This window comes from Lynx canadensis, chromosome D3 (genome assembly GCF_007474595.2).
Source record: "Lynx canadensis isolate LIC74 chromosome D3, mLynCan4.pri.v2, whole genome shotgun sequence".
Classification (NCBI taxonomy): Eukaryota; Metazoa; Chordata; class Mammalia; order Carnivora; family Felidae; genus Lynx; species Lynx canadensis.
Window position 1 is genome coordinate 66,365,585 of NC_044314.2, and position 12,997 is coordinate 66,378,581.

The following is a 12,997-nucleotide window of genomic DNA, read 5'->3' on the forward strand; positions in this document are numbered from 1 at the left end:
GCCCAGGCTCCCAGTGGAAGACGGGGCAGAGGTGCACCCTCAGGCTGTCACCCCAGGGGACATGGTGCTTCCTTCCACAGGGCTGTTTCTAGGCAGGCCAAGGACACAGCAGGAGGCCGAGGCTGAATGGGTAGGTGTGAGGCGGGCGGTGGGTGTGCTGCTCTCAGTACAGCCTCATGCGCCTGCTTGGCCTGAGTCACAGTCCCTGGGCTGGGGGCCTTTGTCGGATGGCATTAGAGAACGTACTTCTAGAGCTGCAGCCTTTCTGTTTGCTGCAGGACTTTATGCTGAGCCCTATTTAATGCCAGAAAAGTCCTGGGTAGTTTTGTACAACAGAGTTGTCTTGGCCATGCTCACAGATTTTTATGTGAAATCTTGGTTATGACAAAGATTGCCTGGTTGCTGTGTGCAGTGAGGAGAGTCTGTGTGAGCTGTGGAATGTGGTGTCGCTAGGAACCCGTGGTGAGGATGCTCCAGAGGCATGGAGCTTGAGCAACTGACTGCTGATGCCACCTCCTCGCCAGTGGGGCCCAGCCCCGTGGTTTTCTTTACAGAACAGTCCAGGCCATAGTAAGTGTCTCTTCCAGTGCACACAATTAGCATGAAATGATTTGTTCCCACCCCCGCCAGCCACTGTGCCATGCAGGTATCTTGGACACTTGTCAGGACAGTTGGCCACCTGACAAGCTTCACTCTCTAGCCCCATTGCTCATGTGGCTTCCCCTGCATGGCCTGGGCCACTGTCTGGGATCTTCCATCCCTGTGGGCAGCTCTGAGGCCCGGCTGTACCCTTGAGTGAGACAGCAGCCCCAGTGGGACTGTGTGTGGACATGGTGACTTTTTTTGTCACTGATCACTAGCTTTCCCAGGGGCTTCTCAGGCCCTGGGGTGGGTCAACCACTGGGAGAATGGTGAGGCCACCAGGGCCACTGCAGCGGGCATGCCGGTTTCTGAGCATTTCTGTGATGTGGCTGGGTGGAGGGGGTTGTGGATGTGCCAGGGCAGTGGGGATGTGCAGTGCTGGGGGTGTCTGGACTTCTGGGGGCCTTCCTGGGAACATGTGCAGGGTCAGGAGGCCCACTTGATTCCAGCACCCCACATGTGCCTGCTCCTTCCCTCTGAGTACAGCATCAGATGGCTACCCCAAGGTTGCCAAGGCACATGGGCAAGGCTCCTAATCGGACCCCCCCAGCACCCTCCTGCCTGTCTCTTCCTCCAGCTGTGGGCTGGCCCTGGCTCTCTGGGGTGAGCCTTGGCTTATGGGCTTCCATGGGCATCCAGATACTCCATGAAGTCTTGGGCTTGCATATGCCTCATAGAGGTGGGGACCAGTGGGGTGAGGATGTCATTGAGCCCAGGCATGCTTCTGCCTAGGACACCACCCTCCCTTACACATTTTACCAGCTCTGGTGTCCTTTGAGGGTAAGCTCCCCAAAACAAGCAGAGAAACCACCTAGCATGGATGAGCCCCAGCCCCACCTGGCATGGTGGGGTCTATTGAAGCCCTTCCCCCTCCCTTTCCCACGGTGCCAGCCTCAGAACTGTGGAAAGTGGAGAGCAGTGTTTTCTTAGTGTCCCAAGCTGCCAGGCAGGCAGGCATACAGCAACGGGGGCAGGATACTGTTTGCCACTGTTGGCGGTTCCAGCCTCCCGCCTATCCTGTGTTCAGCCCGTGGTGGCTGTCTCCAGAGCTTGCTCTGGGAGCCTGGAAAGTCAGCCCTGAAGGTGGCCCAACAAACAGAGTGTCAGGTAGCATTTCATCAGGGCCTGGGTGGGGGCGTGCTGGGAAAAGGGCCTTGCACCCATGGGACCTGCCCAGGTGAAGGAGGGTGCTGGCATGGTGGGAAGTGAAGCCGCGAAGGGGTGGGGCCGGTGGGCAGCGGGCCTGGCTTGAGTGGGGGGTGAGGGATTGGAGAGAAAGGCAGTTCCTGATGGTCCCCTCCCCAGGGGCTGGCTTTCCTCTGGTCCTTCCCTCCCAATGACCACGTCTTCATCGAGGCCGCAGCCCTGGGCATTGTGCCCACAACTCTGGCGCCAGGCTGCCTGGAGACTCATCAGTGGCCTTTCCTCCAACCACAGAGCCCTCCCCACTACCGCTGTCTGGAGGGCTGGTCTGCCACCCACACAGGCTGGCTAGGATGGTGAGGTCCTACAGCCAAGTTGGAGGGCTCTGCTTCTGGCTTGTGAGCTTCAGTAGCCAGAGCTGCTCCCGGCCAATGGCCTTGCTCAGTAACCGGTCACACAGCCCAGAGAGGTGCACAGCAGGCCAAGGCCAACATGATGACCTCTTCTGACAACCCAGAGGTGCATGTCCCTGGTGGGGCAGCATGTCCCTGGGGGAGCAGCCCTCAGAACACCCCTCTGTCTTGGGGCTTCGGGTAGGTGGGATTTCAGAAGTGATGGGCTGGCAGGGTTTCCCCCACTGACCATGGTTGGTCTGGTTGCCATAGACAGTGCCAGTTGGCCTCCTCACCTGGAGAATTCTCATTTGTGGGAGAGAACCAGCTCCCTGGGGGTGAGAAGGCCTACGTCTTCGGTGCTGGGCTATAGCCATGTGGCAGGTGGGACACTTAGGGCCCCAGGAGGTGCCACATGCTTCCTACCTCCCTGTACTGCGTTCTGTACAAGTTGGTCTGTCTCATTAGCTGTGTCTAATCTGCTAATTTAGAACCCACCGCTGAGGTGGGTTTTTTTTTTTTTTAAGTTTATTTATTTTGAGAGAGACAGAGAGAGAGAGACAGAGAGTGCACAGGGGAGGGACAGAAAGAGGGAGAGAGAGAATCCCAAGCAGGCTCTGCGCTGTCAGCACAGAGCCTGATGAGGGGCTTAAACTCACAAATGGTGAGATCATGCCCTGAGCCAAAGTCAAGAGTTAGGCACTTAACCGACTGAGCCACCCGGGTGCCCCCATTGCTGAGTTTTAATTCATGGTTACTATAGCTTCTGATTCTCAAAGTCCTCTCCAGTGCTTTGTGAACCTCCTGATTTACTCTGTCTCATGTACTTTTGCTGCAAATATTCTCAAGCTTTTTCTGCAGTCAGAGCATGGTTGGTTTACTAGACATGTGGGGATCACTTTCTGCTGGCTCTTACTTATGGTGCTTTGTTTCATTATGTGGTTCTTTCTGACTGTCCTTCTCTTTGTCCTTGAAATGATTTGTGAGCCTTCTTGGAGGTCTAGCATGAAGATGAGAACTTTGGCTTGCCAGGTGCCTGAGGGCACTTACCCGTGCAGGAGCCACTCAAACCAAGTCTTGGCATGAGGATCCCTGGACCCCCAGTGTGGACTGGCTGTGCTCATGTGGCTTCTCAGGGATTCTCTCCACTTCTGTGTGCTGTCCCTGTGGCCCCTTGGGGTGGCGGTGGATATAGTCCATCCTTACCCTAGGAGCATTGCCTTTCAGGGGCCCAGCTTCACCCTGACGGGGTGGAGGGAGGGGGTGGGTTTCCTACTTTATTCCCATCTTGGGGCAGCCCTGGGCCTTGTCTTTGGTCTCACTTAGCTCCGTGGTCACCAGAGTCTGGTTTGCCCAGATGGACCAGTGCCTCAGGACAGGAATCATAGCCAGGGTACTCTGCTTTCTTTCCTCTCTGGGTCTTCATGTTCTCTGAGATATTGCCTAAATCCTGCATGACTTTGTTAGTTCTTGGCTGCTTTTAAGATTTTTACATATTGTTTTAAGCATTTTGAGTTGTTTTTGCTACAAGGGTCAGTCCCAACAGCCTGCCCACCAGTATTGATATCAGGTGACCCTAGGATGATGGCCCTAGTGGGCACTACCAGGGCACCCAGGGGTGGAAACCCAGCCTGCTCCTGTCAACTCGGGGCCCTCTTCCACATCAGGCACTGCCTTTGGCTCTGTCCTGTGGGGGCCAGTGGCCAGCAGCCCATCTCACATAGCTGTTCATCTCCCAGCATCCTGCACTTCTGCAGTGGCACTGGTCACCATGGTGACATCTCACCTGCACAGCCAAGGGCTTTGCTGAAGATAGGGATTGTTCCCCTGAGGCATCACCAATGTCCGTACCTTTGGGGACAGGGAGGAACTTGGGGCTGAGTTGTGGGGGTCCCTCGAGGGCCTGTGGGAGCCAGTGGTGGCTAGCAGAGTGGATCCTTTCTCCCTGACTCCCTCCCCTCACTTCCCATCCCTGCCAGACCAGTAAGCAGAAATGAATGGAGAGGTAGGGACATGGTGTCATCCACACGAAGACCTACAGGTGGCTCTGAGCTGTGGTTGTGTCCATAGTGCCAGCCTCAGGCTTTGGCCCCTCCTTGGCTGTTCTGTGTTCTGTCACCAGCTCCCTTGCCACCTGTCCACCCACCCTCCTACTCTTGGGTGCTGCCACAGCTTCGATGGCAGGATTGGTGTGGTGGGAACTTCCTTCTGTGAGTCCTGAAACAGAAAATGTTTTACTTCACAGACCCAAGAACTGGGAGCAATTGCATGGGCATCAGAGAGGGGCTCTAAGCTCTCTTCAGTTCCTACCCACCCCCACGGCTGGGGTAGGCTTTTCTTGGAACTGTTGTGTATGGATGGAAGGGACCCTAGCTTGGGGCAGTGAGCTGGAGCCATCCTTGGCCTACTCCTGCTGCTCCCATGCCTCGGGGGCGGACTGTGCCTGTGTCCCTCACAGCAGGCTGGTACCCTCCCCAGTGTGGCTGCTCCAAGGCTTGGGGGCAGAGGGGCAGGAGAGGCAGAGTGTTCATGGTTTGTGTTGAAACCTGGAGCGAGGATGGGCAGTGTCTGGGCATCTCATTCCACCTTCTCTATGAGCTGGGGACCAACTCATAGACCTTCTTTACAGATGTGATCCCTCTCCCACCCAGGGCAGAGCCCAGACCTTGCTCTAGTAGGCACTGTGTGCTTAATACTCTTGGGGGACAGGCTACTGCACAGACCCTCCCCAATCCTAGGGCACCCCAGGCTAACGTGCCTGGAGCTCAGTTGCCTCCTCTAGACACACACATGCACACAGTCACACACACACATGCAGACGTGCAGAAGCACACATGTGCACACATACACAGACATGTCCTTATACTTACACATGTGCACAGACCTTCAGGCCTCACATACATGCACGTACTTGCCCGTGAGGTTCTTTTGGGGGCATCTTTTTGGTCAGGGCATCTATGTAGCCTCTTTGCTATCCATTTCATGGCTGTAGGAGCTGGCTCTGCCCTGGAGTGGTGCCCTGGCTCATGCACACATACAGGACTAGAGACGCTCAAAGTCACCTCATCCCAGGTCAGTGGCCTCAGGATCTCATCTCTGTTCTCAACTTCGTTTGGGAAAAGACCTGCTGGTGCTAGAGGTCCCCAGGCACAGGGCCTGTGTGTGCAAAGGTATGCACTGAGTCCCCACTCCCCAGCACCTGGATGCATGTCCATATCACCAGCACATGTGCTTTGCCTCTTGTCTGCACCTGCTTACATGGGGTGTGCAGGGTCCTCTGGGTCCTCTGGGTCCCCTGGCTCTGTATGTGCTGTCATGAGGGCATGTGCTGAGGGCCTGCTGTGGTCACTGCTGCAGAGCATCCCCAGGCCGGTTAGATATGATACAGCCCTGCCTTGAGGGGCTGGGGGGCTGGAATTGGTGCCATTTCCAGGGGCTAGGATGGATCAATCTGGGTGGTGGGCATGGAGCAAACCACAAAGCCACTCAGGTGTGGTGTGGGAGGGTACCCACCTGCTGCCCCCGCCTCCCCCCCCCACACATGGTTCTTGTTCTTGCTGCCATGGCCACTCTCCTGTGGTGTGTCAAGGGCCAGTGAGCATTGTAGGCATCAGGGGACAGTCTGGCCTGTGCTGATATGTGTGAACATTTAAGGAGATGGTTATGTAGTGCTGGTGAGTGTCACAGTGTCTGGCACGTGGTTCTGCCATGTCGGTGAGGGTCAGGGATATCACAGAGGTGGTTCTGTTCTGGGCCAGGGAGCATTGCAGATTCGGGAGGGGGCAGTGTTCTGTTGTCTCCATTTACTCAATGCATTTTTTTTCCTTTTTTCGCAGACTGTGTGGCCCCGTGTGAACAAAGCTGCTCTCAGGGACCCATGTGCATCATCTTCTTTAAGTTTGATCCTCGCCCTGTTTCCAAAAATGCTTACAGGTAACCCCCTTGCTCTGTGTCTGCTGTCCTCTCTTTGGCATAGTGCCTGGGTAGGGACTGGCTCTACAGCCTGGGCCTGTCCTGTCCAACAGTGGTCACTCAGTGTGGGGCACAGCAGAGAATACCCCTTGCTGGTAGGAGCTCTGAACTGACGTGCAGAGGTGCTAAGACAGAGGAGCAATGGGGGCCAGGTGGGAGTGCAGTTCTGTGGTCTCTGTAGGGGCACCAGGGGCAACAGAGCTGGCATGATGATGACTAAGAGCCCAGTTTGGACTGGCTGGTCTGTGTTGCCAGTGGGAAGTGTGGGTGCTGGTGCTAACACATAGGGTCTGTCAGTCCTGAGCTGGGGAATGAGGATGGGGGGGGGGTGGGGAAGCTGGGGGACCAGCAGAGGAGGTGGGGAACTGAGGCCAGAGAGGGGCGAGACGTGATCCAGTTCTCCCTGCTCCTCCCCATGACCCTGGGCTCTGGATGGTGCCTCTCCATCTCCCAGGTCACCCCAGTGGGAATCCATCCAAGTTTATCCAGGCTGAGGCTGAGAGGTAGCCTACAGCCAAAAGTGACATTCAAAACTGATCACTAGTACAATTGCCTGGGAAGTGTTCATTGTTTTAAAATCTGTACCAGGAATTATTTGAACGATTTTGACTAACTTCTCAGATTTGAGTCACCATGCAGAATTACACAGACACCATGCTGCCTAACTGTGCTGAATGAAACTCATTCCAGGCCAGAGGCTGGGGAATGAAGAGTGTCCAGTGTTTCCTTCATGCAGAGGAGTGGACAGAGGGGCCAGGCCAGAGTCCTGGAGCTGACCCTGATTAGCCCCCAGCAGCATGAGCTGTATGAGTCAGGATGCAGTGGGTGGGATCCAGGTGCAGTGATTTAAGCAGGGAAGTGTAACAGACAGAATTATTAACTGTAACAGGATTGGAATACCCTGGGCAGAGCCCTGTCCTCGCCCCCAGGCTGAGATTCAGACCTTGCTGGGGGCACAGCCATGGCACACTAGATAACAAAGAAATCTCTGGGGTGCCACGGGCAGCAGAACTTGCTAGGAGTCTACCCTCTGGGGTGCTGGCAACTGTTGCAAGAGGATGCTGGGGGAAGGCGGTGGCCACTGGGTGCATGCAGGAAGCCACAAGTGTATCCGGACTGATCTTAGGGAAGCCACACATGTTGCGGGAATGTCCCGAGGAAGCACATTGCATCCAGGAAAAGAAACCTCTCCACCTGCGGTGTCTCTCCAGTGCCCTCTACTGATAAAACCTAATATGATACTAGCCACAAAGTTCAGCTCCTTTATCATGAGGAGAAAATGAAGGGCAAATTTGGGGCTGAGACATAATAAATGGATAACTGACACAATCTACCCCCTTGCTACTGAGGTTTCATGTGTGCCCTTCTATGCTCACATGAACTCTTACACACTGATAAAATGACTCTCCTTCCACCTGACAAATGCAGAATTTCTCACACATTTTGATAGCAGTCTGACAGTTACTGAGTCTGTTGCTGGCTATATCATTACTTCTAGATTTAGGGGCAGCCTCACTAGATATGCTGTTTCCGAAGGTTACCTCCAATCTCCTGCAAGTGTGGGAGGAGGAAGGAGGTCTCTTGCTTTTGCTCAGGACCTGTGCATCACTGCTAAGACCTCTCCTCATAGTGATTCATGGGTTGTGATTCAAGATGGCCTCAGTGTTTCTCTCCAGTGTATTTCAAAGCTCTAAGCCAAAAACTATATATGCCACCTCTGGTGACTGACCAAATACACTTGGTGTTTTCCCTGTTGCGGGAGGGCAATAGGGGCTTCTGGTGGCTGGTCCTGTTTTTGCTGTGGGGCTGTCTGGCCCATGAGAATGGGTGGGCTGCAGGCCCTTGGTATCTGCGCTTCTGTACGTTTGTAATGTGAGAAAAGGATGGGAGGAGCAAGGAGGAGGCTGCCTCGGAAGGTACACTGCAGCAGGGCCAGTGAAGAGACACCTGGTGAGCTAAGCCTAGGCTCATCAGAGATTACAGAGGGGCTCCCGGTGCCTGCAGTGAAATGGGGAGCAGGCCAGGCTCTGGGGCCATCAGCGTGGTGGGGAGATCCTGGCTATGCAGTGCTGCCAGGAGCCATCTGGGCCAGCAGGGCCTGCCCCATTGCCCCTTACTTGGGCTCCCTCCTGCTTTAGCCATCCCTGTCCTGGCCTGGGATGCACCAGCCTCTGCCTGCCGCCTTAACATCCGCTGCTGTGTCTTCATCTTACACCCATCTACTAACTGGCAGGAATGGGAGTGTGTGCTGTTCTAACCATTTACAAGTGTCCAGCACAGTGGCATTAAGCACATTCACATTATTGTGCAAGCATCCCCACCGTCCATCTCCAGAACTCTTCATTGTCCCCAAATGAAACTCTGTCTCCACTGAACACTAACTTTCCATTGTTCCCACCAGCTCCTAACAACCACAGTTCTAATTTCTGTCTCTATGACCTGGACTATTCTGGGGACCTCGTTAGTGGAATCATAATATTTTTTTGTGACTGGCTTGTTTGACGTGGCATAGTGTCCTCAAGGTCCATCCCTGGTGTAGTATTGTCAGAATTTCCTTCCTTCTTACGGGTGAGTAACAGCCCATTGTATGCATGGACTGTATTTTTATCCATTCATCCGTTGATGGACACTTGGACTATTTTCACTTCTTGGCTGTAATGCTGCCGTGAAGATTAGCATTCAAGTGTCTGTTCGAGTCCTGCTTTCCATTTTTTTTGTGTATGTACCCAGAAGCAGAATTGCTGGATCATATGGCAAGTCTGTATTTGACTTTCTGAAGAACTGCCAAATTGATTACCTCAAGTATCTTTGATGGCCATGCAATAGGCTTCCCAAGCCATGTCAGCCCATGTCCTGTTTGGTGGCAGAGTTATGTCTTCACAGTGTGTCATCATTGAGTGCTGTCCAGACCAAGTCCTTTTGCGCCAAGCCAGACAAGCCAGGTGCTAGTGCCCCCATCCGCTTGGACTCTACTGCCCATAAAGCTGGTACACAGGTCTGGGACCCATTGAAGACCCTGTGCTCCATGTGCTCTCTTGGGCGCCCTCAATGTCATCACGTGTTCAGTAGCCTCTTGACCCTCAGTGTAATGGGAAGTACCTGTTTTTATTTGTGGGTTAAGCTCATCCCTGAAGTCAGTGTTGCTCCAAGGTCAGATGATTGTAGAGGGGACTTTTTTTTTTTTAATATTTATTTCTTTATTTATTTTGAGGGAAAGTGTGCATGAGGGGGAGAGAGGGGGGAGAGAGAAGCAGGATCCATGTTGTCAGTGCAGAGCCCAGCATGGGGCTCGATCTTATGAACTGGGAGATCATGACCTGAGCTGAAATCAGATGTTCAACTGACTGAGCCACTCAGGTGCCCCAAAGGGGACTTTCATAGCTGGAATGGTGGCCATCATTGCCATATAAAGTTGACCTTTAAATAACATGGATTTGAACTGTGTAGGTCTACTTACATGCAGATTTTTTAAAGTACAATACTGTAAATGTATTTTCTGTTCCTTATAATTATTTTTAAGATTCTTAATTGAAAAAAATTTGTTTAATGTTTATTTATTTTTGAGAGAGACAGAGCATGAGTGGGGGAGGGGCAGAGAGAGAGAGGGGCAGAGAGAGAGAAGCTTCTATTTACATTTTTTTTTGATGTTTATTTATGTTTTGAGGGCGGGGGAACAGGGTGTGAGCGGGGGCAGAGAGAGAAGGAGACACAGAATCCAAAGCAGGCTCCAGGCTCTGAGCTGTCAGCACAGAGCCTGACGCGGAGCTTGAACTCACAAACTGTGAGATCATGACCTGAGCCAAAGTCGGATACTTAACCTACTGAGCCACCCAGGTGCCCTTAAGATTTTATTATTATTTTTTTTTAAAGTAATCTCTACACCCAATGTGGGACTCGAACTTATTACCCCTAGATCAAGAGTCGTGTGCTCCTTTATTTTCGGTAGCTTACTTTATACTAAGAATATGGTATGTAATACACATAGCATATAAAATATGTGTGAATCAACTGTTTACGTAATTGGTGAGGTTTGTGGTGAACAGTAGGCCAGTAGTAGTCAAGTTTTGGTGGAGTCGAAAGTTATATGTGGATTTTTGACTGTGCAGGGAGGGAAGTTGATGCCTCTAACCCCTGTGTTCAGCGGTCAACTGCATATATAAATATTAACTTAAACGTTTCCTCTCTGCCCTACAGAAAAGACTGAAACATCCTCACTTTTGATGCTGTGGGCAGTGTCATCCATGGCTCTGCCGTTGCCAGATGCTGATCTCATAGGAATGTGTTTTCTGGCTTCCCAGAAGTCAGTCTCTGGAAGACGAGCCTGTCCCTGTCATGCCCTCCTAGGACTGACCCAGTGATGTTGCCACTTTGCTGGCCTGTTGTGAAAGATGTGGCTCCTGAAGCATCTCTTCTTCTCTTGGGCCTCATTCAAGCACCATATCCTGTTTTCCCACAAGAGAAAGTGTGGCCCATTGCACAGCATGTATCTTGTGATCTGTCTGCCCAGATGTAGCAGTTATAGTCTGTTGCTGAGTGGCACTCAGGGGGCCCGGGAAGGGAGGGGGGAGCCAGCGCAGCACGTGCTCAGGGAGTGAATGTGAGCATGGCACCTTCTGCAGAATATCTCCAGGCCTGATACTGGGCTGGGCCCTGGTGTCATGGATCCCATGGTCTACACCTCCCATCCGCCATGTCACTGCATCTCGCTGTTGGGGATGCCCATCCCTCCAGAGGTGGCAGCCATCCCCATGTCAATTTCTACTGGTCCCTCCCCTCCAGGCACTTCCCTGGCATGACCCTCCAAGAGCCCTTGGGCCTTCCTGTCTGTCTTCTTGGTGCTGAGCTGGCCCTGGAAAGGTGGGCTCCTTGAGTGTCACTCTCTCCTGGGGTCACCCCTGGCATGATGTATCATGACCCCTGCCCAGGGGTGTGATTCCCCTGGGTGGTCCCAGCCTCTGCCTTCCATGCCTGTTGTTACCTGCCACTTAGAACCTCCATTTTTTGGTGACAGTTACCCAGTGTGAGGACTGTCTGAGTGCTTGTTGGTTCTGCTTGTTTTTAATTTTAGTACCAATATCTGCAGCACTCCAGCAGGGAGCATAACAGATAAGAAATTATGTTAGCAGCCTATAAGATGCTGACTTAGAAGTTTTGTGTGGGCTGCAGCCTTGCCCCAGGGTCCCAAGTGACCTTACTCCATAGAGGCAGCTGTATTCCCATGGGATTCCAGTTATTTCCCTGATTGTAAAGGGGTATGTCCTCTTTCAAAAAAAAGTCATACCCTACAAGCTATACAAAGTAAAATGGGAGCTCCCATAACCCTTGTGGCAGGCTGATGGCCACCAAGATTTCTGCCCCTGCATACATACCTGTGTCATCTGTTCCCGTAGTTGTGTGTGGGACCATGGGGCTAAATGTGAAGGGATTTTGCCAATGTAATACAAGTCCCTAATCAGTTGACTTGGAGTTCATCAAACAAGAGCGATCCTGGATGGGCCTGACCCAGTCAGGAGAGCCCCCAAGTGGGACCAGGCCCCTCCTGAAGAGGTTAGCTGCCATGCTTGGTGGGGCCCATGGCTGGGAACTGGGGGTGGCCTCCAGGAGTTGAGTGTGACCCCAGCCAAGGATGGGAATTCTCCAGTAACCTCAGGAACGTAAGGAGGATGCCAAGCCTCAGTGAGACCCTGCCAGTTGGCACCTCGAGTGCCACTTCAGGGGGCCCTGAGCAGAGTACCCAGCACAGCCTGGCCTGCACTCCTGACTACAGACTAAGATAAGAAGTAGGTGTTGCTCTAAGCCGCAATGTTTGGCAATTTGTTAGGCCACATAGAAAACCAGTACACTCCTGATCAGATAACACCATCCTGGCTATCACCTAACCACCATCTTTATCAAAATGTTTGTTTAGACTCCAGAGCTAATTCCCTTTATTGGCTCCAGACTGTAGGGGCTGCTGGGTGAGCTGTCACATCCTTCTGGGGGCTTCCATGTCACTGCTGGTGACATCACTAGGCCATGGGCCCATGCAACTGCTACCTGACACTAAACTGTCCCCAAATGGTGCACAGACTCACCCCCTGCCACCAGATGGTGCATAGGCCCACACCAGATGGTATACTGACTCAGCTTCTAGAGGTGCACAACTCACCCCCCAGATGGTACACACCCCTCCCCCAGATGGTGCACTGACTCACCCCCCAGATGGTGTGTAGACTCTACCATCCCAGATGGTGCACAGACACCCCCCCTTCAAGATGGTGAGCCGACTCCATCATCCCAGGTGGTGCACACTAACCCCAGATGATACACAGACTCATCCCCCCAGATGGTGTGTAGGCTCACTCCCCCAGATAGTGCGCAGACTTACCCCCTCAGGTGGGACACAGACCCACACCCAGGTGATGCACAGACACCCTCAGTAGCAGGGTGAGGAGTGCCCATTGGTGATGAATAATTAGCAGTTTCAGTTATTAGAACAAAACAAAGCCATGGGTGACTTGCTGTCCTCAGAGCCCCTGACTGTGGTTGGCCTGTGCCCTGCCCCTGCGTGCTATGGCACAGATAGACTTTTATTGGTATTGAAGTACCCAGAAGTGGTGAGTGAGGGAATACTTTCACTTACTTGGAGCCTTGATGTGGGTACTCATCACACCCACATGTTTCCGAATTAGGTATTTAATGAAATCCCCAGCAAACCACTAGAAATTCAGCTAAATAGCGACTCTTGCGACAAAAATAACCCAGCAGTTAATATTTCTAGTTAATAACAAATGCATGTCACTGCTCCATGTTTAAAAATAGAAATTGAGAATCATAGGACAGAAGGTTCTGCTCAGTCAGCTTTTTTT

The 12,997-nt window shown here is 52.7% G+C and overlaps 1 protein-coding gene across 2 annotated transcripts in view; it reads left to right on the forward strand.

Moving 5' to 3' along the window:
• Nucleotides 1-12,997, forward strand: part of TANGO2 (transport and golgi organization 2 homolog) — a 36,312-nt gene that overhangs the window by 6,082 nt on the left and 17,233 nt on the right. The window contains exons 1-2 of one of the 2 annotated variants that reach the window (XM_030336378.2): nucleotides 6,027-6,110; nucleotides 10,344-11,006. In XM_030336378.2, the coding sequence (XP_030192238.1) occupies nucleotides 10,840-11,006 (167 nt within the window). In that variant the 5' untranslated portion in view covers nucleotides 6,027-6,110; nucleotides 10,344-10,839. Of the gene's footprint in view, nucleotides 1-6,013; nucleotides 6,111-10,343; nucleotides 11,007-12,997 lie in introns of those variants that run through there. The other variant, XM_030336379.1, reaches the window with a different exon arrangement.